Genomic DNA, 21,172 nt, shown 5'->3' with positions numbered 1-21,172 from the left:
TCCATATACTTGCTCAGAAACCGCAAAGACAGAGAGAATCGAAGTGGACCAGCACAGACCCACACACACATCAGCAAGAGAAGCAGAGCAACAGACAAAACGAACAATCAACACAAGCTGTCCTCACCGCCCGGTCATCACACCCTTGCCTCGTCATCGTCTTCGTCTTCCAGCTCATGATTTCTCCACTAAAACCACGCCAAAAAACTTAACCCCCGTATCATTGTATCAACCCCCATTCCCACGCCTCGCCCTCCCCTCCTCCACCTCCTCCGGCCAGGCGAAGCACGGCGGCGGCGATGGAGGAGGACTTCGCGCGGGCGGTGGAGGACGGCCTCAAGCTGTCCAAGCGCCTCGTCCTCCCCGGCGGCGCGCCCTCGCCCCGCCCCGTCCCCGGGATGGACCGGGGGCTGCTGCCCGACGCCGCCGCCGCCTCCTCGCTGCTGCCGTCCGCGCCCATGGCGTACGCCGTCGTCGTCGACCCGGCCGCCGTCGACAGCCCCGACGTGCCCAGCTACCAGCCCCACGTCTACGGCCGCCTCGACCCCCCCGCGCTCATCCCGCTCCACATGCGCGAGGTCGCCCTCGCCGTCGACTGCGCCGCCGCCGGCTGCGCCGCCGCCGAGGTCACCCTGCGCGCGCGCTGGTGGGTGCACTGCCTCACCCGCAGCCGCGACTGCCACTGCCGCATCGTCGTGCCCATGGGCGAGCAGGTCATCACTTAATTATTACTCCATCCCCTTCCTCATCTTTTTTTTTTTATTATTTCTTCTTCCGTTCGATCGGTTGAAATCTTCTATACTAGGCTGTTGGCTGTTGCTGTACTAGTGCTGGATTAGTTGCCTGATTGCTTGCCGTTACCACGCGGGCGATATGCTTCCTGTTTGTTAGGTGGTTGGGGCCCCCATGAATTGGCTGTAGTTTAATCATTTGCCTTGGACTGGGGCGCCTGTTTGCCCAACTTGAAGCTGCATTTGTTGGCACGTTGATGATCCAAGTATATATGGACGATCATGCCGTTTCAACATTCTGCGCGGCAGCCTGGCTACTATGCTGGCAGTGGGTTCCAGCGCGGTTTTGGAAGCAAGCAAGATAAATTCCTTGCTTTACATGTTGCTACTAGATAATAAGCCACAAGGAAGAAATATTGGATTGTTGACTTGCAAAGGGAAGGATAACTGTGTCTGCCCATTTGCCCAATAAAGGCTTTTTTACCTGGTGCACTTGATGCTATTCCTTTTTCTTGTAGTACATCACTTGGATTGTTTCTTATTCTTTAATTTCCTTCTGTTACAGCTAAAAACAGAGAGCAACGTTGCTTTTAATCAACCACTAATGTATGCTTACGTTACTAGAAAAATATGCTTTTTGTAACCCATTCAGGTGCGTTTAGGCCTCCATTACTAGCAAACCACAAATCACTTCTTTCTAGTACAATGCTTGTCGATTGTCAACCAAAATATGCTTTTTGATCATCTCTCATTTCGTGGACTTTTTTTTTTGACTAATAGGTGGTTGATTAGGAACTTATTATGTGATGAACAGTCTTACCAAAAGCCAATGAATTTCTGTTGTCCTTTTGGTGAATTGGTTGACAGACTAAAGATAGGTCTCAGTGCATGGGATTTCTCTGATTTTCTTTTTCCTTCTTATATATATATTAATCTAATAACTTGGTTGTTACCATACAAACCTTTTGCCGTTCTTTTGTAATTTGCTGGTGATCTCAATCTAAGAATAATTTGGCTAATAGGGTACAATTCTAGGAGCTGAGGTTACTGTTGGGAAGAGATCATACAAAACCCATGTAATTGATGTAGAGGATCAAGGTGCAGTGAAGATTGCTAAAACTGAGAGTGGGGGTCTTTTAAAGCGCCAATTCTTTTCCTTGACAATACCACAGGTACTTTTGCTCCATGTTTTTAATGCTAGCCTGGTCCCCTCTACCTTGTCAAGTTTCAAGCTTTTAGCAGCTGTGTTGTCTTTTGCTGAATGATTTCTTTTACTTCATCAAGGTTGGAGGAGGAGAAGACATATTTGCCACGATTAGATGGTCACAAAAGTTACTATATGACAATGGACAGTTTTCTGTTGATATTCCTTTTCAATTTCCGCAATATGTGAACCCTTTGCCAAAAGTGTTTATGAAAAAGGAAAAAATTCAGTTGACTCTGAATAGTGGTGTGAGTAACGAGATTGTTTTGAAGGGCTCAAGTCATCCATTGAAGGTAATTAAGTGTTTATTGCTTTGTCAGTACTAGTGGGGATGTAATTAATAACTATTAGTTGTCTTTTGTGTTTTCAGGAAAGAAGTAGGCAAGGTGAGAAACTGTCTTTCTTCCATGAAGCAGTTGTTGAGAACTGGTCAAACAAAGATTTTACCTTTGCATATAGTGTAAGTTCTTCTCTAGTGGTACTTTTTTTTTTGGATCAATTGCACCTGCTCTGTTATATGTTTCTGAATTCTTCATACTTTATAGTGTTCTACGGCAGGTTGAGGCAAGGTGAGAAATTCCGGAAAATTCATAGCATTTATTGCAACTGCATGATCTTAGGATAGCATATTGAATGATATGCAAATGAGATACATTCTTCAAATTTTGCCACCCTTTAGCAAATTTTGCTGTGAGATTTTAGCCTTTTCTTTTCTTTTGTGTCGGTAATGGTGGTGCTCTGACGCACCGCGCAACCTTGTACATTCCTTTTCTTTCTCTTAATATACATCGGCCGGCTATTCACCGGCCCGGCGAAAAAAGAGATACATTCTTCAAACATTTTCTTTTGAATCCAGTGAGTATGAGCTACACCATCATTGCTGACTAATTCAAGTTGAGCTGAGATCTTCGCGATTACTGTTACCATTCTGAAACTAAAGAGAAATGAATGCTTTTCTGTTCAAAAGGGATGCACCCAAATGTTTTTATTATGTTATGACAGTTTGGATGAATTTAGCTTTATTTGATATCTCAAATTCTAAATACTAAAGTACGAAAGCTTTCTTCCTCATCCTGTTCAGACTTATGGCTTGAATGTTTCATCCAACAAGAAACATCTTCCGATAAGGAAATTTTTACGAGTTCACTGCTTGAATTTAGCTGCACACTTGCAATGGAGATGAGTATGCACTAACCTGCCTATATTTTTTTTCTTGTCTATAGGTATACTCAGGTGATTTATCTGGTGGAATGCTTGTGCAACCCTCAACATCGGATGACTATGATGATAGAGACATGTTTTGCATTTTTCTTTTACCAGGAAATAACCAAAAGAGAAAGGTAGTTGCTTTCACATGATTATTCTCTCATTATTAATATTATATATTATACGTGAATACACTTAAGTTAAAGGATCTCATGATAACTGTGTTTTCCCTGTTTACGAGTATCAAAACCTTTTAGCTTGCTAAAAAATACTTATATCTTTGTAAACAGTTCTAATTTCTATTGCTGTTTCTTAGACATGATATTTTTATAAATGTAGTTTGACTTTTTTGTTTACTGCATACTGTTGAAGCTACAAATGCTATCCGATGATGTTCAGTATTGATTCAAGTTGCAGTGGGGTTTATTGGAATCCGCTTTTGTGCAACATAAAATTGTTTCTCTCAGAGCAATTTATCTAATTCGACTTATGCGATAGGTCTTCAGAAATGCCTCTGTGTTTATCATTGATACAAGTGGAAGCATGCAAGGAAAGCCTCTTGAGAGTGTTAAGAATGCCATGTACACTGCTCTTTCTGAGCTTGTGCAAGGAGATTACTTCAACATAATAACATTTAATGATGAGCTTCATTCATTCTCATCTTGTTTGGAGCAAGTAAATGAGAAAACAATAGAAAATGCAAGGGAATGGGTGAACACAAACTTCATTGCTGAGGGTGGCACTGACATCATGCATCCATTGAGTGAGGTATTAGAAGATGATGTCAGTTGATAATTCTTATGCAATTGTGGCTTTTTTTGTTGCTCATATTTTCCCTCCATTTATCTGATGCTAGGCAATAGCTTTGCTATCAAACTCTCACAATGCACTTCCACAAATCTTTCTTGTGACTGATGGATCTGTTGAGGATGAACGGAATATTTGCCGCACTGTGAAAGAACAGCTCGCAACTAGAGGATCTAAGTCTCCCAGGATTTCTACTTTCGGACTAGGTAACATGCCAGATTATTTATTTCATTTTATTACTGACCTCTTCACAAGATTGACTAATCTATGTACTGGATGAAATATCAGCTGATTTGTGGTGATGCAAGTAGTATCTTCATTCAAAGTTTTCAATGTAAATGGGAATTTCTAAATTGTGATATACATAAAAGTTAGCATATTCTCTTATGTGTTTATTAGTTTCTTCAGCACAGTTAGTTTTTGTGGAGCTAATTAAGAGGCATTCCCATAGTGTTGTTTCATTCTCTATATTCATTTCAGAAATGATATTTACACGCTTGTAATTTGACTAGTTGGTGCATTTTATAATTAATTATTTTTTCACTGCGAAAACATTAGGCTCTTATTGCAACCACTATTTCCTGAGGATGTTGGCATCCATTGGCAAGGGGCATTATGATGCTGCATTTGATACAGGTAATGTCGATTTTCCCCTTGACTGGAGCACTTTGTTTGGCACACTATCTCGCATTATGCTTTGAAATGCTTCTAGAAACTTTTTGTAAGTTAAATGTGTCGAAATGAACTTCTATAATATTTCCACTGATGAACTTGGGAATCTCTTTTTGGTGAACTTGGGAATGCATTAAATGTGCCAAAATGAACTTCTATAATATGCTGCCAGTAGTCGAAGTCAATCAAATTAGTAAAACTTCTGATATGTTTTCATCGTTGTTTGCACCAGGATTAATTGAGGGTCGGATGGTTCAGTGGTTTCAGAAAGCTTCAAGCACAATAGTGACAAATATTTCCATTGATGCCACTAAGTACATTCGAGAATTTGAAGTAAGTTCTTCCCTAGTAAATTTTCACTTTTATTCATGTCAAAAAACAACATATGCCATTCACGATTCACCTATATTATTAATCTTTGTCGACTTGTGGTGAGTGCTGAAATCATATCTATTAATACAAACATGCAATTGCACATACTGCTAGTCAATTCATTACCGAGTAGATTGTCTCCATATCTCAGCATCCTCGCCAATTGTCATAGTCAGACTTGCTCATGTTTAAAAATACACATTTATACCAATGTGGACTTTTTTAGAATATTATTTTATTTGTTTAGAGTTTCATCGTAATAAATGTTTATGAAATAAGTAGTCCTTATGTTTTTTATTTATTCTAGAAAAGGTCTGGATAGATGATATATAAGATCAATTTATGTTCTTATTTCATATTATTATTGCTGAGTAGGTACCTTTCTTAAAACTGTTTCTCTCTCTCTCTCTCTCTCTCTTCTAATTATAGGTGGATTCTGAATATATTCAAGATATTTCTGCAAAATGCCCACTATGTGTGTCTGGGAGATACCAAGGCAAGCTTCCAGAGACACTTACTGCCAAGGGTTACTTGGCTGACATGAGCGAAATATCGATTGAATTGAGGGTCCAACATGTAAAGGATATTTCTCTTGACAAAGTAAGATCTCGCACATATGTTTTGCTTGTTATAGTTACAAAGGGAAGTTGAATTTTTTCACATAGTCCTTAAATAACTCATTTGTTTTTTTTTCCTTTTTGGTTGGTGGGGATGGGTGATAGGACAGGAAATTAGGAACTTTGATAATTTGTTGTTGGGGGTGATGAATTTGGTACTAGAAGGATTTTCGTATATAAGATGTACGTTGATTTATTGCATGTGCAACCTAAAGAGGCTTATGGCCCCAAGCAGGGAACAGAATTACCATAAACAACGACAGGAGTTTTCTAAATTCTGTCTGAGTCTGCAATTGCTCCTTGTCCAAGGATTGAATTGCATTGCTATTATCCAACAAAACGTGCAAGTCTTGTATGTTGTAGCCTAATTTTACCATACAAATAATTAGCAAGCCAAAAAAGCCTTGCCAATCATGTTAGGAACCAAAAATATTTGGCATTGCCAAATTATTTGGCATGGTTGAATTGAGCTCATAGCTTTGATTACCAACCAAACAAAAGCCTTGCAAATCTTTGCCAAAATTCTTGGCAATGACTAATCTTGCCATTCGTAAGGTTGCAAATGGCAAAGAACCAAACATGCCCGCAGCCTTCAACTTGATATGGATATGCAGTTGTCATTTCCTAGCCTGGCACAATGACTTAACACAATTATTTTTTATCAATAGCACAATTAGTCGATTAGAGTTAGGACCATATTATTGGCTTATATGATATCTGAGCACCTGAGCCCAAGTATTTGCCTTCTTGAGATATCACTGATTGAGTCAAGGACTTGCTACTACAATGCACTGGATATCAAACTGATGTTATTATTACTGAAGTTTGTGAGCATAAACTACAGGTATGTTATTCTGTTTTATGTTTAAATATCAGGTGTTAGCAAAGCAGCAGATGGATCTTCTCACAGCAAAAGCATGGTTTTATGAAAACAATCAACTAGAGATAAAGGTAAAGTAATTGTTCTGGGATAATGCTTGATCCCATTGTTTAGTGGCTTGACGTTCTTAAGTTCTGTGAGTTGGATAAATTTATATCCAAGTCCCTCTGTACAGAATTTATATCAAACTTATATTCTGTCTGGTGGTTTGACAAGTTTAATTATGCCTCGCAAATAATCATATTTGGATAAGTTAATGACTTGTGTCAAGCTTCATGTACAGTCTGATGGTTTGACAAGTTTAACAGCTCTAACCATGCTTTGCAAACAATCATAGTACCTTCATTTCATTATTGTGTTATTTTGGTATTACAAGTTTGCAATCGTTATGTTCTAAACCTTTTTCCTGGACCTATTTCTGTTTAATTCTTGTCTAGAGTGGAATGAGGTTTACCACAGTCCACTGCATTATGAGCTATAAAGTTATGCTTAATCTGCATTATGAGGTAATCTTTGCCTGCTTGCATACTACTGGGCTTTGCAGCATGCAATTGAGATACTGTATGTATTGGAATGAAGTGTGATATATGCTGGTTTCTACTTGTAACTCCTGCTCCATGGTCCGGATTACCTTGTTTCTGAGATCTATCTGACACTCTTCTTTGTTTTAATTATTAGGTGGTAAAATTAAGTATACAAAACAGCATTCCTTCTGAGTACACACGCACTATCCTACTTCAAAACTTCGTGGAAAAAATAGAACAGGTACAACTTCTTTTGAGAATTTTCTACAAGTCATACATTAGTGTTTTCTTGCAGATAAAAATTTAGTTATGGGCTATTCCGTTTCAAAAATTATAAGAAGTGGGCTATTCAACTTGTTGTTAAGACCAAAATTTTGTGCGAGAACATTGGTACAAATGCTCCCTCCGGTCACAAATACATATTGCTTTGGACATTGACCCATCTTCCAAACAATAATTTTGACACTCATATATATCCTAATATATTTGTAAAATCCGTAAAGTTATAATATTATGAAAGCACATTTTGAGACAAATCTACACATCATTTTCATTTAGCTAGTCAAGAGTTTTAAAAAATGTAATAATGCCCTGAAATTCAGACGTTCCGATGGATGCTTATCCAAAACAGGAATTTGTCACCGAAGGTGGTATACTGCATTTGTATCTTGTACATGTTTTTCAGCTATGGCAACAGGTTGAGTACAGTGGGTTCTTTGTGATCTATAATATATGATTGAATTCTATGAACAAGCTTTTGACTTTCATGTTTAAGGATAATTATTAGCCATTTATGCCCTGTTCTTTTCTTCAACAAAAGTTGGATAAAGTTTTGGATTCTCGTGGCATGTTTTTCAAACTGCTAAACAGTGTGTTTTGTGTGAAAACTTTCTATATGAAAGTTGTTCTAAAATATCATATTTAATCCATTTTTCAAATTTGTAATAATTAAAACTTAATTAGTCATACGTTATTACCACCTCGTTTTGCGTGAAACACTTAATCTTCATCTTTATCTTAAGGATAATTATTGTAGCCATTTAGCTTTGCTAGTTTGCTAATATTGGAGACATTTTTAATTGACCAGTTTTCAGAACCCTAGATGTGACTCTTTAAGTTGGAAGTTTTTTTTTTTGAAAACCACAATCTTCCACCAAATGTTCGACTTCAATCACTGACGTAGTGAAGCCCCTAGAATCTAATGAATATCACCGCCTTTTGTGCAGGGAAAGCAGAAGCCAAAGAAAAACAGCACCCAGAATGAGCAATCAGCGACGTCGCTCAACGGACTGACGCTCGGGTTCGGTGACACAGCTGCAACGAGGGAGAACCTTTCCGCTGGGTTCGGGGACACGAAACCACCAGAGAGGTTCGAGATGTTCGACAAGGCCGTCGGCTGCTGCAGCCGCCTCACGGACTGCTGCTGCTGCATGTGCTTCATCAACACCTGCAGCAAGATGAACGACCGGTGCGCCATCGTCATGGTGCAGCTGTGCGGCGCGCTCTCGTGCCTCGCATGCTTCGAGTGCTGCTCTCTGTGCTGCGGCGGGTCTGACTGAGGTAGGACCAAATGCTGAAATGTGCATAGAATTTTACTGTATAGGATGGGCACCACATATATTTGTATACAATAGTTCAAGAAAGACCCTTATGTGGATGTTTTGATATCGGCCGTCAGTAAAAACCTATAAGATGGAAATCATCTGAGCACTGTCCATTTGATTTCAAGAGTTGAAAGAGTACATAAAAGAACTATGTACAGTAAAAAAAGAAGAGGAGATTCCTCCTTTCCCGTTGCCATCAAATTTGTAAGACACATCTGATTCCCGAGGGACAAATATGTGGAGGATTTCTACCTCTTGTTGTCTTTCCCTATTCTTTCAATTGCAACCTCTCTATTAACCACCAAGGATTCACCTTCCATGCTGTTATCATCTTGCACCGTTCTTTCGACTTCTACCTCTGCATCAACTGCCACAGGTTCACCATCCACTGTGTTCTCGGTGATGTGCTCCTCCACTTCGACCTCAGGTTCTTTCTCACCCTTGGGCTTCAGTGATATATGATGGAATGTGTCCTGAATCTTCCCTACTCCTTTCTCGACTCCTTTCTCCACAGGTCCGATCGCCTGCGAGATGGTTAAGGCCACATCCTTGACAACCTGCAGAAAGATGAACAATGTAATGTGATCATCTTGGTATACAGATATCAGCAATTCATTCTTGAAGTTTGATGCGATCAGTTTACATGATGGCCACCACCGATAACGACATCCTGAACGCTCTCTTTGATGCTTGTCCCTGGTGCTTCGACATGGGTCTCTTTCTCCTCAATGGTGGTTGGTGTGCCATTGCTGTCGTCGTCGGAATCTACCTTCACCTCTAGTTTACTTTCTTCACTGGTGATCTCTCCATGCTCTACCACCGGAATGTGCTGGTATGGCTCCACGTTGAAGACGAAAGCATGTGCGACAGCGGCAATAGCCATCTAAGAAAAGGACTAGCATGTTAATATTGTACTCCCTCCGTTTCAAAATGTTTGACACCGTTGACTTTTTAGCATATGTTTGACCGTTCGTCTTATTCAAAAAAATTTGTGAAATATTTAAAACTATATGTGTACATGAAAGTATATTTAACAATGAATCAAATGATATGAAAAGAATTAATAATTACTTAAATTTTTTGAATAAGACGAATGGTCAAACGCGTACTAAAAAGTCAACGGTGTCAAACATTTTAAAACGGAGGGAGTATAACAGAAGGCCAATCTGGGCACTACAAGAAGTATATTACCTCAATGCAAATGAGGAAATCCTGTATTGCATTCTGAACTTTGCCTTCCTTTGGGAGGATCCCAATATGGCAGATGATTGCAATGCCCAGTCCTTGCCACCAAGTGGCGAATACAATGGCCTTGAAGCTTATGAACTTGGCTAGTGGCCTTATTTCCTGTAGCTTTTCATGTGTTGCATTGTAAAATTTCACCAGACAATACAGTGCCCATGTCTGGCTGAAATTTATGACAACAGCAATGTAGGGGTATCTGTATGTTAAATGAATGCATTGGTTTAGCGAAAAAGAGCCATTACTATCGTTAAAAAAGTCATATATTGGCGGTAGCAATTGCATGTTCACGGGCATTAAATCACGGTTTGCCTGAAATATTATTGCATATCATGATATCTAAACTCATGTTAACAACTAAAGAAGTCTAAACAGAATATTTTCCATCATCTAGATATGGATTTTCATCCCTCGAGGGGATATCCCCTCGTTGTTTGCATGTCATCTAAATAGTTATTAAAAAAATTTGAAAAGAATTGACAACATAGATGAATATTAAATATATCACTCCACAAATACGCAAAACCAAATTTGACTCCTACAAGTTGCAACAAAAAGAACAAATTAAACTGAAAATAATTGTTGTATATTTGTATCTATATTTGTTATTTTTGTTATGTAGAAATTGAATTTTAACTTGCATGTTTGTGGAGTAATATATTTCATATTAATTTATCTTGCCAACAAAATTTAAATTTTTTGATAACAGATGGCATGCACGAAACGAGGGGATATCCTCTTGATGGATGAAATCACTTTCCCATATATCTACTATATTCTTCGAATTCACTTGTTTCTCTACTTTAAATAACCCAAAAAAGTTGTATGAGAGTTACCCATAGTACCACTTGAATTCACCATCTCCATATTTTCCAAAAAGCTCCAAGATGAATGACAAGAAAGCGCATAATGACTTGAGAATCATCTGAAATTTCGTGAAAGAAGGGATGTGAGACATTTTGCTATTGACCAATATCAGGATGAGAAAACATTTGCACGTTCTTACATATTGCACGAGACCGAATTTTATAATTGTGTACAATCTCTCTCCCAGAGCATTTGGATCCCAGAAGAAGATGTGGACTCTGCTTCGGTTACGAACTTGTGCCTTATCTTGACTCTCGAGCAACTGCTCAGTTAGCTCTTCCCTTTTTTTGTTCTCAAGCAAGCGAAACACTTGCCGTTCTCCACCTGAAATTGTTCAGAACTCAACATCTCCATGGCTTAAGTTTACAGGGATGTGTATGATATACATAACAAGTTGGTGGAGGTCACTTATGAATATGCAGTGCAAATTCTATAGTAGATTGATGATGGATCAATGATGTTTGCATATTATTCATAAGTAGGTAGGATTACCCAGACAAGCAACCAAGTAACGCCCGAAGGCATAGAGCGCAAATGCTTCATAACAATTCCTCAGTATATCACAGGCCAAGGAGAACTCTGAATGCCACAGCGAAATTATCTGAAAAAAATTGGAAACTGAAATGGGATATCAATTTATGTCAGTATGTTACATGGTTTTTAAAAAAAGAATGCTACATGCCTATATGCAGGTAAAATCTGATAACCAAATTAAGCAGCCATGATATTCTGGTACTATTACCACCGTGGCATGAGCAACCTTGAACAGTCAGTAAGCTCAGTAAGATTGCATTAGCATTTCCACAACACAATATACTACTGAATGCAAATCTAGTAGAACAATCAATCATGATGCCGCGTCAATTAGATAACCTTTCTACAACAAATCTGAGAATAAACAGAGAGTCCCCCCAACTTACAGATTCAGAGGCATATACAGGCACCATAAACAGGACAGCAATGATCCATTTCTGCTCCTGCAGAATCCAATTTTCAACAGCTTAAAAACAACTGCTTCGCCCGGTCCAACTGCAGCAAACTACTCCACAGAATTGTTCTATTCCTTCCGATCCATACAGCTGAAATGGCCACCCAAAAAGTGCAGGGTTGTGATGTATATCATGTTGTTACCTCTGGGTTGCTGTATGATCTGAGATGCTGCAGTATGAGCCAGAGCGAGACGAGGAGGGCGACGAGCACAAACGCCGCCCCGACGAGCACCACACTGGTGTGCAGGCTCCTGTACAGATCCCGGAAGCTGGACGACCCCTCATCAAGTGCCATCGATCGATCGAATCAAACCCTCTGCAAGAACAGCGCCATATAACGCTTACAGACTGAATGACTGACCGACTGAAAATAGAGATCTTTTGCAACCGCGATTCTCAGCTTCTAGCGAGTAAGCAGCTTCAACACATTTAATTCTTCAGAACCTTGTGTCTAAAAATGATTCAGAATATAATTCTCTCTATTTCGGAGAAAGCTAGCTAGGCTACCATTAATTCTTGGGAATGAATATTGCATGCTAAGTAAATGAATCACTGACGAGGGCGGCTCTGAGGCCGAGCCGATGAACTAACTAATCGCAAACTAGCTAGCATTTCATCTGGATTCTGGAGTAGTACATACAGATACAGAAGTGGAATGAGATAGATAGACAGAAGGCGCTAACCTCGGATCCTTTCTCCTCTGAATAGTGCGACTGTTGCGTCGAATCGAATGAGGAGATCGAAGAAGCTGGCGCTGGCGTGCGGGCTGTGCCTGCCTGCCTTGCCGTGCGAGCAGTGCAGGCATGGGCATGGCGAGAGGAGGCACGTGTCCCGCCCAGTCTGCGTACGTGGCGAACAGCCCGCTGCTCTCGTTTGCATTGCATTGCCTGCTCAGCTCAACTCTCAAGACGGTCGCGTCTCCTATCTCTTCTTTTGCCCGCACCGAATTAATTAATTACTCTATTTGATTCTTGGAAGTCCACGTTCCATTTTCATTTTGATGTGATTTTCTCTTTTTTTTAAAGAAAATAAATTCGATTAGGAACCCACCATATAAGCACACGCGTCACACTCAGAAGACGTGAATGTTAGGAAAATACCTAATATTAAATATTAGAATTTAGAACGGGTGATTCTTCGAAACCAGGTCGTCTAGCTTGCTACCTGGTGTAGCTAGTCGGAACATCACACTCACATCCCCATGAGTATGTCCTTTAACATACAATTAAGAGACATATATGATCATGAAGTGTGCTTAGGTCCACTAATTAGGTTTCTTATGGTAGAACCGACCCACTTGGGTTTAAGTTTTAGACTTGACACATGTGTTAGATATTTGTAGCTAGTTTTCTTTCAATGATATGCGATGTATCAGTTGACAACAAGATATCCGTGATGATTTCATCAATCTTAAAATATTATAGTATTTTTGAAGGTGTTTATAAAAATAACATATGTGTGTACGTTTACAGAGATGAGTTTCTATGTTTATAATGTACTATGTTTAAGAAAAAAGACATATGGTTGGATTACTTTCTTCTTTTGCCCATGCCGAACTACTTCTACTACTTATAGCTAATTAATTACTATGTTTCGTGCAACAAAGTCCACGCTAATAATAATAATAATAATAATAATAATAATATATAATATAATTATATATTATTATTATTATTATTATTATTATTATTATTATTCCCTTTGCCGTTCTAGGAGGCTGATCTTCGGCTACCTTTTTTTTTTATTTTGATGCGAAATTTTTTATTTAGGCACATAGTTACTACATCATACTTACTTCCTTCCTCTCATAGAAACCTAGAATAAGAAATACTCCCTCCTTCCAAAATGTTTGACGCCATTGACTTTTTTAAAAATGTTTGACCATTCGTCTTATTCAAAAAAATTTAAGTAATTATTAATTCTTTTTTTATTATTTAATTTATTGTTAAATATACTTTTATGTATACATATAGTTTTACACATTTCACAAAAGTTTTTGAATAAGACAAACGGTCAAACATGTTTAAAAAAGTCAAGGCGTCAAACATTTAAGGAAGGAGGGATTACGATGTTTATTTAGGTTTGACTTTTATGGGATAAAGAGAGTACAGAATATACATAGATATGATCACTAAAACACAATCAAGGAAAAAATAGATAGGGTCAGACTTAGCCCTCGTGCCATCGGATCAAGCCACAAGACCTTCGATTGGAGGCTCATAAGTTCATTTCAGGTCCCTCAATTTAATGTGAAATTCATCTTGAACTGAAAGATATAACGCGTCATTCAACTTCTAAAACCAGTTTATCCCCCACTGTTGATACCGACTTCCTAGCCTGGCAGCCTGACAAATTTGGAAGATTTTCAGTTCGTAGTGCATACGCCCTTGCTTCGAATTTGGCCCGGCTGGAAGAAAGTTCCTGCTCTTCTTCTGCCATGAACAAAGCATGGAACCTAGTTTGGAAGTGCAACATTCCACCAAAGGTAAGAATTTTTGCCTGGAGAGTAGCCTCAAACAGTTTAGCAACTTTGGTAAATAAAAAGAAAAGAAACTTGGAAAAAACAGATATCTGCTCTATTTGCGACAGGGAGAAGGAGGATGCTGCTCATGCCTTGTGCAGATGTATTCATGTTAGCCAGCTCTGGGCATCCTTATACAAGTCAGGAAGTATCCCTATGGATGTTCAGAATATTCAGTTTTTCACTATCTGGCTTTTTGACTGTATTGAAGGTCTGTCTGAGTATGACCGTGCCATGTTTTTGATGGTTCTCTGGAGGAACTGGTTTGTGAGAAATGAACTTATGCATGATAAAGCAGCCCAGCCAATCGAGGTCTCAAAGAGATTCATTGTAAGCTACGTAGACACACTGTTCCAAATCCGGCAAAACCCTTTTGTCGACTTGGTAAAGGGCAAATGTGTGGTTAATTCAGCCAATGGTTCGCTCAGGTCCCACGCGTCGCCCAAGCCTCTGCTGCGATGGGAAAGACCACCAGTGGGGTGGATGAAACTAAACATAGATGGCTCCTTTGACAGTAGTGCATAGAAAGGGGGTGTCGGGGCAATTCTTCGGGATAGCGCTGGGAAAGCCATCTAAGTTTCCTGTAAGCCAATCGAGAGATGCAGTGAGGCTCTGGAATCTGAACTCCGGACGTTTGTGGATGGTCTGTCAAAGGCAATTCAGTGGACTTTACTCCCAATAGTGGTTGAGACAGATTGTCTCACAATTCTTCATCTTCTTGATAGCAAGGAGAAGGATCGTTCGATGTTTGCTAGCATCATTCAGGAAGCGAAGGCGCTTGTCGCTGGTGGTGATAGAGAGATTGTCATAAGGAAAGTGAGCCGAAGTCAAAATTCAGTTAGCCACCTCCTCGCAAACAAAGCTAGGGTGGAGTCTTGCTCGATCTTTTGGTCGGAAGGAAATTGTAATCCTCTTCCACAGTTAGTCTGTGGATTCATTGATCCTGAGTAATATATGTTTTCTTCCCCGCAAAAAAAAAAACTTCTAAAACCAGTGCAAACTTGGTCCCAAGACGAATTAGATGGTGGTTTCGGTTGATGTGGCGTCTGCGTGACTGGTTTGACCAGGTCATTGTTCTACGTGGTATTGACGTGGTAGTTGCAATCATAACAAAGAGTAAATTTACAAAACTACAGATTTGACGTTATATGACAAAACTACATATTCAACATAAGATTTATCACAAAACTACATTTTTAAGGTAAACTACATATTTGAGTGGCATCCTTGCAATATTGAAAAAACCGGTGGCAAATTTGCAAATGCCCCTTAAGGTAAAGTATTATGAAACTACAGATTTAATACTAGAGTTATCATAAAACTACAGATTTTACAGTTTAAATCCCTACCACTAATGTGATGTTAGAGTTATAGATGTTGTAGTTTTATACTTAACATGGTGCAAAACATATAGTTTTGTGATACTTTTATTATTAAATATATAGTTTGGTGCTCTTTAATCTTAAAATATGTAGTACTTTGATAAATTTAATCATAAACCTATAGTTTTGTGATACCTATTCTTAAATATATAGTTTTGTGATAGTTTTATTAATGCATACAGCGGCGGAGCTAGCGCGGGGGGGGGGGGGGGGGGGGGGGCTCGAGCCCCCGCTACCCCGCTGGACTCCATGGAAATGTGAGGGAGGAGAGGGGGAGGGGGTAAAGAAGGAGAGGAAGAAGAAAATGGGGGAGAGAGGGGGCTGGAGGAGGAGGAAGAAGGCTGAGCCCCCCTCTCCTCCAAACCTAGCTCCGCCGCTCCGCCACTGAATGCATATGTAGTTTCGTGAAATTTGCTTAAAAAAGAATAAGACCTACGTGTCAATGATTGTCCCGCTAAAAGTAAAAACATTAAAGTGGGTCCTATCCTTTTTCTTATCTTTTCTTCTCTTTTTCTTTCTCTTTTCTCCTTTCTTGCTTCTTATCCTCGTTATCTTCTCCGATTCACCTTCCTGCTCGCCCACGCGCCCAGGGCGGATGCCGCATGCCGGCACGGCGGCGCCCTTGTTGGGATGGTGGAGATGCTGGCGATGGGCAGGCCCGATGGGCGGCGGCGCCACATTGGATAGATGGGTTACTTGCATGATTCAGCAAACACTCAACTGTGTTTTGTGTTTTCACTTTCAGAGGCTTTGCTTCCAAGCAAGATTGCCTGAATCAAATACCCCATGCACGCATGAATTGTCCATTCATCCTGCAGATTAGTCAAGCAGTAATAGTTTCTTCAGTTAAAAAAAAAGAGAGGAAAATTCAGACATGGAGACGAAGGTGGCCGTGGCCACACTACTAAAAAAATGCTCATAGAGATCGGCACCTATAATGCTTTTCCCTCCTCTGTAGACTGAAAACACATAAAACCGACACCTTTAAACAACTATAGGTGCCGGTTCTAAAGAAGAATCGGCACATATAACATAAGTGCCTTTTTTGAAAAAACCCGACACCTTTAATATAATATAATATAGGTGTCGGTTTTCTAAAGAAAAACCGACACCCCGACACCTATAATTTATTATAGGTGTAGGTCTTTTTTAAAAAAACTGGCACCTTTCCAAACCGAGTCGAGCCGATCCAGCCCAATGATTCATAACGAGCCGAACCGATCCAGGCTGACGCCTATATGAGTCAAACTTCTTGTCTTCTCTCGGCCTTATCTCTATCTCACTCTCTCTCCTTTTCTCTCCTCCTTCTCGTCTCTCTCTCTCTCGTCTTCTCTCTTGCGCGGTGGCGGCAAAGGCGGCGTCAGCGGCGGCGAGATGAGAGGCGGCGGGCGACGGGCGGCGCTTCCCCTCCGTCGGGCGGGCAACAGGCTTCGGCGGCGCCGTCAGCGGCGGCGAGATGGGAGGCGGCGGCGCGCTCCCCTCCGCCGGATCCGGCGGGAGGGGAGGCGGCGGGCGACGGTCTTCGACAGCGTCGTCAGCGGCGGTGAGATGGGAGGCGGCGAGCGACGGCGGGCAACGGCGCCCTCCCCTCCGCCGGATCCAGCGGGAAGGGAGGCGGCGGGCGACGGCGGAGGCGGCGCCCTCCCCTCCACCGGATCTGGCCGGAGGGGAGGTGACGGGCGGCGGCACAAGAGGGGCCCGCCGGCGGCCAGCCCCTCTTCCTACCACATCTCTTTGTAGATTTTTTATTAGATGTTTTGATAAATTTTGGTGATGATTTGTGAATGATTATCTGTGATGTCGATCAATTTTGGTGACGATTTGTGGATGATTTGGGGATTTCAATTTGATTTGGGCGCATAGCTACGGTGCTCAATGAGTTCTGCTCGATTCGAGCCGGCTCTCTTGTTTTTTTGGCTCGAGCAAAGCTAAAGGTGCCAGTTCTATAGTTGTTATAGGTGCCGGCTACTATTATTGATGCCTACCAATAGGTGCCGGTTGGGAAGCCGACACTAATGACCCTTTTTGCTGTGCGGTGCCGCGTGTGACGCCCGCAGTGGCGAGTTCTCCACTATTGGGTACTCAGAGCCAGAGGAGGACCTGGCGTCGCACGACCGGCTGATCAGAGCTGTCCAAGAAGTACAGGAAGGCATACGCGAGCTTCGAGGAGAAGGTGAGAAGGTTTACTTTGAGGTGTTCAATGACAACCTCAAGTCCTCAACCACATTGACGAGATGAACAAGAAGGTCTGCAGTTACTGGCTAGGCCACAACGAGTTCGCCGACAGTACACCCACCACGAGGAGTTCTTCAAGGCGGCCTACCTCGGCCTCATGCTGCCGCGAGGAGGCCACACAAAAACAACGGTGATGTGACGTTTTTCTCCCCCGCCGCGGCCTCGCACCCCCCAACCCCCTCGCCGCAGCCTCCTTCTTCTTTGCCACGCCGTCGTACCCCGTCCTCGCTGCTGTGTCGGTGGCGCCTCCGCTTCCACATCCGTTGTAATTTTTCTTACTTTTAACGGATACTTCACTGTCATGTGAGCCCGATGTTTTGTTATGATTATAGTTGTTGCTGATGTTTTGTTATGGTTGCCACGTTAACAACCATCTAAACCATTTTGGGATAAGAACCCAGTCAAACCTAGCCGAAACCAAATTTGCACAGGTTTTAGGAGTTGAAGGACGCGTTATATCTGATATTTCGGTTCAGGGATAAATTTCAGACTGGATAAGTCCATTTTAACCCCTCTTAACTACTACGTTTGTTTAAAACACATCCTTAAACTTTTAAATCCAGGTACAATATCCCTTAACTATCAAAACCATTCAATTTACCCCTTGTTACATACCAGGTACTTTTTACCTATGTAACATCTAACTTGGTATAAAAAAAACTACGGGCCCCATCTGTAAGTTACAAAAAATATCTCTTCTCATTCTCTCTTCCTCTCTTGATTTCGTCTCTCCCCTCTCGCCAATCGTGACGGCATGATGCAAAGCCACCCAGAGCGCCGCCGCGGGAGTCCTCCCTGCCACTCCGAGCACCTCCACTGATTCGTCGCCTCCATAGGTCGGTTGTATGTAGCCTGCAGGCCGAGCTTAGGGTGGTCATTGGCGAGCACGCGGAGAAAGCACAGGGCGACGCAGCTGCATGCGGCCGACAGGACGGGACAACCGGTGGAGGAGAAGGAGAGGCGTGCATGATGCGGCTATGGAGGAAGCGCAGTGCGAGGCAAGCGTTGGCACAGCCAGCGGAGGGAGCTGTGCCATGTGCGCGACACTGCCGGTGGAGGAGGGAGAAATTGGACATTCTGCAACTACCGAAACAGGGTTTCGCCCAAATATCATTCTGTCGATTGGATTCGTTAAAAAAAACACCCACAAGCGATGCCAAACATTTCTTTTGTCATATTCTCCAATTCATTTCATTTACACCATTTTTTGAACCTGGGCTGACCAAAGTACCCCTTCGGGCTGCTTCTTCTAGCTCGACCCTCTTGGTATTGGTTGTAAGCCATCGCCGGGGGCTCACCATCCACTACTACAAAAATCGTTTTTCTGTATGGGGGGGTCGGTAGGTTCCATGCGGGCCGCTTGTGGCGGCGCCTGCAAAAACCGCCCCACGGGGGCGGGTCGATGAGCCGCATGCGAAGATCCCTTATCGCATGAGGCTGCTTAAGACAGCTGCATGCGATAATAGGTCTATTTTCGCATGCGGCCGTCTTAAGGGGCCGCATGTATTAGGGCATGCGGCTCCTTAAGATGGCCGCATGCGAAAATAGGCCCATTATTGCATGCGGCTGTCGTAAGCAGCTGCATGCGATAATGGATCTTCGCATGTGGCTGGCTTAAGGGACCGCATGCGATGATTGGCCATATATGCTCCTCCAGGCCCGAGCTTGACCATTTGTAAACGAAGGTCTCTCTCTCCTAAAGCAAGGACCAATTAGGGGGGGAGGTTTTCAACTCGAAATTTTTGCTTGAACTCTATATGAAAGGTGAAGAACTCTCTCTCCTCCTTCATTTGGCTCCATTTTTTTTATATTTCGTTGGTGGAAAGTGGAGTTTTTTTAATATTTTGACAAGGTTTGTTCTAACTAGTTTTTGCAAAATCTAGCTTCAAAATATATGTTTTGATGGGCAAATTTTGCATGTAATCACTTGTACATACTAGTTACATGTATTGTTGTAATTTTTTTGGGAGATAAATGCATTTAAACTTTTGTATGAAATACCTACGGTCTATTCTTTTATCTGTAACTTTTTTGCCTTTATATAATTAGATGGATCGGTCGTCATGGATGTATAAGATGTAGAGAACGCAGCCGATATTTATTAAGGAAGCATCTAAATTTATTGATCAAGCTAAAGCGCATGCTTTGAGGGAGAATATGACAAAGATCTTTTGTCCGTGCCGTCATTGCAAGAATCAGAAATTGTTGGTAGCTCCTGGTGAAATATTGGGTCACATAATGGAGTACGGTTTCACCGCCAACTACAAGGTTTGGACCTATCACGGGGAATTCGCCAATCCGGAAGATGACGATGAAGAGTTAAGTTTCGAGATGAATGAGGCAGAGAATTTTATAATCGAAGACATGTCCCGTGAAAGAATGGATGCCGATGTTTCCACCGATAGTGATGATTTCGATGGTGGTTTTGATTTAGAGGATATGCTACGCCATGTTGAACTAGAGGTGCTAGCGGGCAGGTCACGAGGATTGGAGAATTGGCAGGCATTAGAGAAGGCATCGAAGGATTTTCTTTACGATAAAACGAAGGGATGTGATAAGGATTTCAGAGTCTTGCGTTCAGTGCTTCAACTTCTGAGATTGAAGGCTAAACATGGATGGTCGGACACAAGTTTTAATGATCTGATGAGTTTGTTGCGTGTGTTGCTTCCTAAGCCTAACTTTGTACCATCAAACACGTATCAAGCGAAGAAACTCATATGTCCTTTATCTCTTGGTGTAGAAAAGATTCATGCTTGTAAGAATCATTGCATATTATACCGTAAAGAATATGCGGACTTGGAATGTTGCCCAACGTGTGGCACAAGTCGGTATAAAACGGGGAATGGGCCCGTAGATTCAGAGTGTACCGATCCAGATCCTAATAAGGGTAAGCGCGGAAAGATTCCCTCAATGGTGATGTGGTACCTACCAATTAAGGACTGCTGAAGCGTCTGTACTCAAACCCGACTAATGCTGAGTTGATGAGATGGCATCAAGAGAGCCGGAAGATAGATGGTATGATTCGACATCCCGCCGATGCTCGCCAGTGGAAGACATTTGATGCAAAACACCCAGAATTTGCTAAGGATCCCAGGAATGTAAGGTTTGCGTTGAGCACTGATGGAATGAACCCGTTTGGTGACTTAAGCAGCTCTCACAGCACATGGTCAGTCCTTCTCACAATGTATAATCTTCCAACATGGATATGTCAGAAACGAAAGTACATTCTTCTCACTATCCTCATACAAGGTCCAAACCAACCTGGAATCGACATAAATGTTTTCCTTGAGCCTTTGATGGAGGACATGGAGGAGCTTTG

The 21,172-nt window shown here is 41.6% G+C and overlaps 2 protein-coding genes across 2 annotated transcripts; one reads left to right on the top strand and one right to left on the bottom strand.

Moving 5' to 3' along the window:
- Positions 1–209: 209 nt before the first annotated feature.
- LOC127766138 (uncharacterized) lies at positions 210–8,886 on the top strand. Its single transcript, XM_052291202.1, has 13 exons — positions 210–713; positions 1,754–1,903; positions 2,016–2,228; positions 2,306–2,395; positions 3,159–3,275; positions 3,640–3,909; positions 3,998–4,154; positions 4,507–4,584; positions 4,853–4,953; positions 5,422–5,592; positions 6,486–6,560; positions 7,168–7,254; positions 8,240–8,886. Exons 1-13 carry the CDS (start codon positions 300–302, stop codon positions 8,570–8,572), a joined length of 2,256 nt encoding a protein of 751 aa, XP_052147162.1. The 5' UTR covers positions 210–299; the 3' UTR covers positions 8,573–8,886.
- Positions 8,704–12,316, bottom strand: LOC127766139 (protein LAZ1 homolog 2). Its single transcript, XM_052291203.1, has 8 exons — positions 11,858–12,316; positions 11,647–11,703; positions 11,219–11,327; positions 10,866–11,050; positions 10,696–10,784; positions 9,809–10,058; positions 9,261–9,500; positions 8,704–9,174 (listed from the first exon to the last, which is right to left on the bottom strand). The coding sequence occupies exons 1-8, from the start codon at positions 12,008–12,010 to the stop codon at positions 8,866–8,868; spliced, it is 1,392 nt and encodes a 463-aa protein (XP_052147163.1). The 5' UTR covers positions 12,011–12,316; the 3' UTR covers positions 8,704–8,865.
- Positions 12,317–21,172: the final 8,856 nt, after the last annotated feature.

The sequence above is a fragment of the Oryza glaberrima genome, chromosome 3 (assembly GCF_000147395.1).
Source record: "Oryza glaberrima chromosome 3, OglaRS2, whole genome shotgun sequence".
Lineage (NCBI taxonomy): Eukaryota > Viridiplantae > Streptophyta > Magnoliopsida > Poales > Poaceae > Oryza > Oryza glaberrima.
This window is presented reverse-complemented; position numbering and strand designations above follow the sequence as displayed.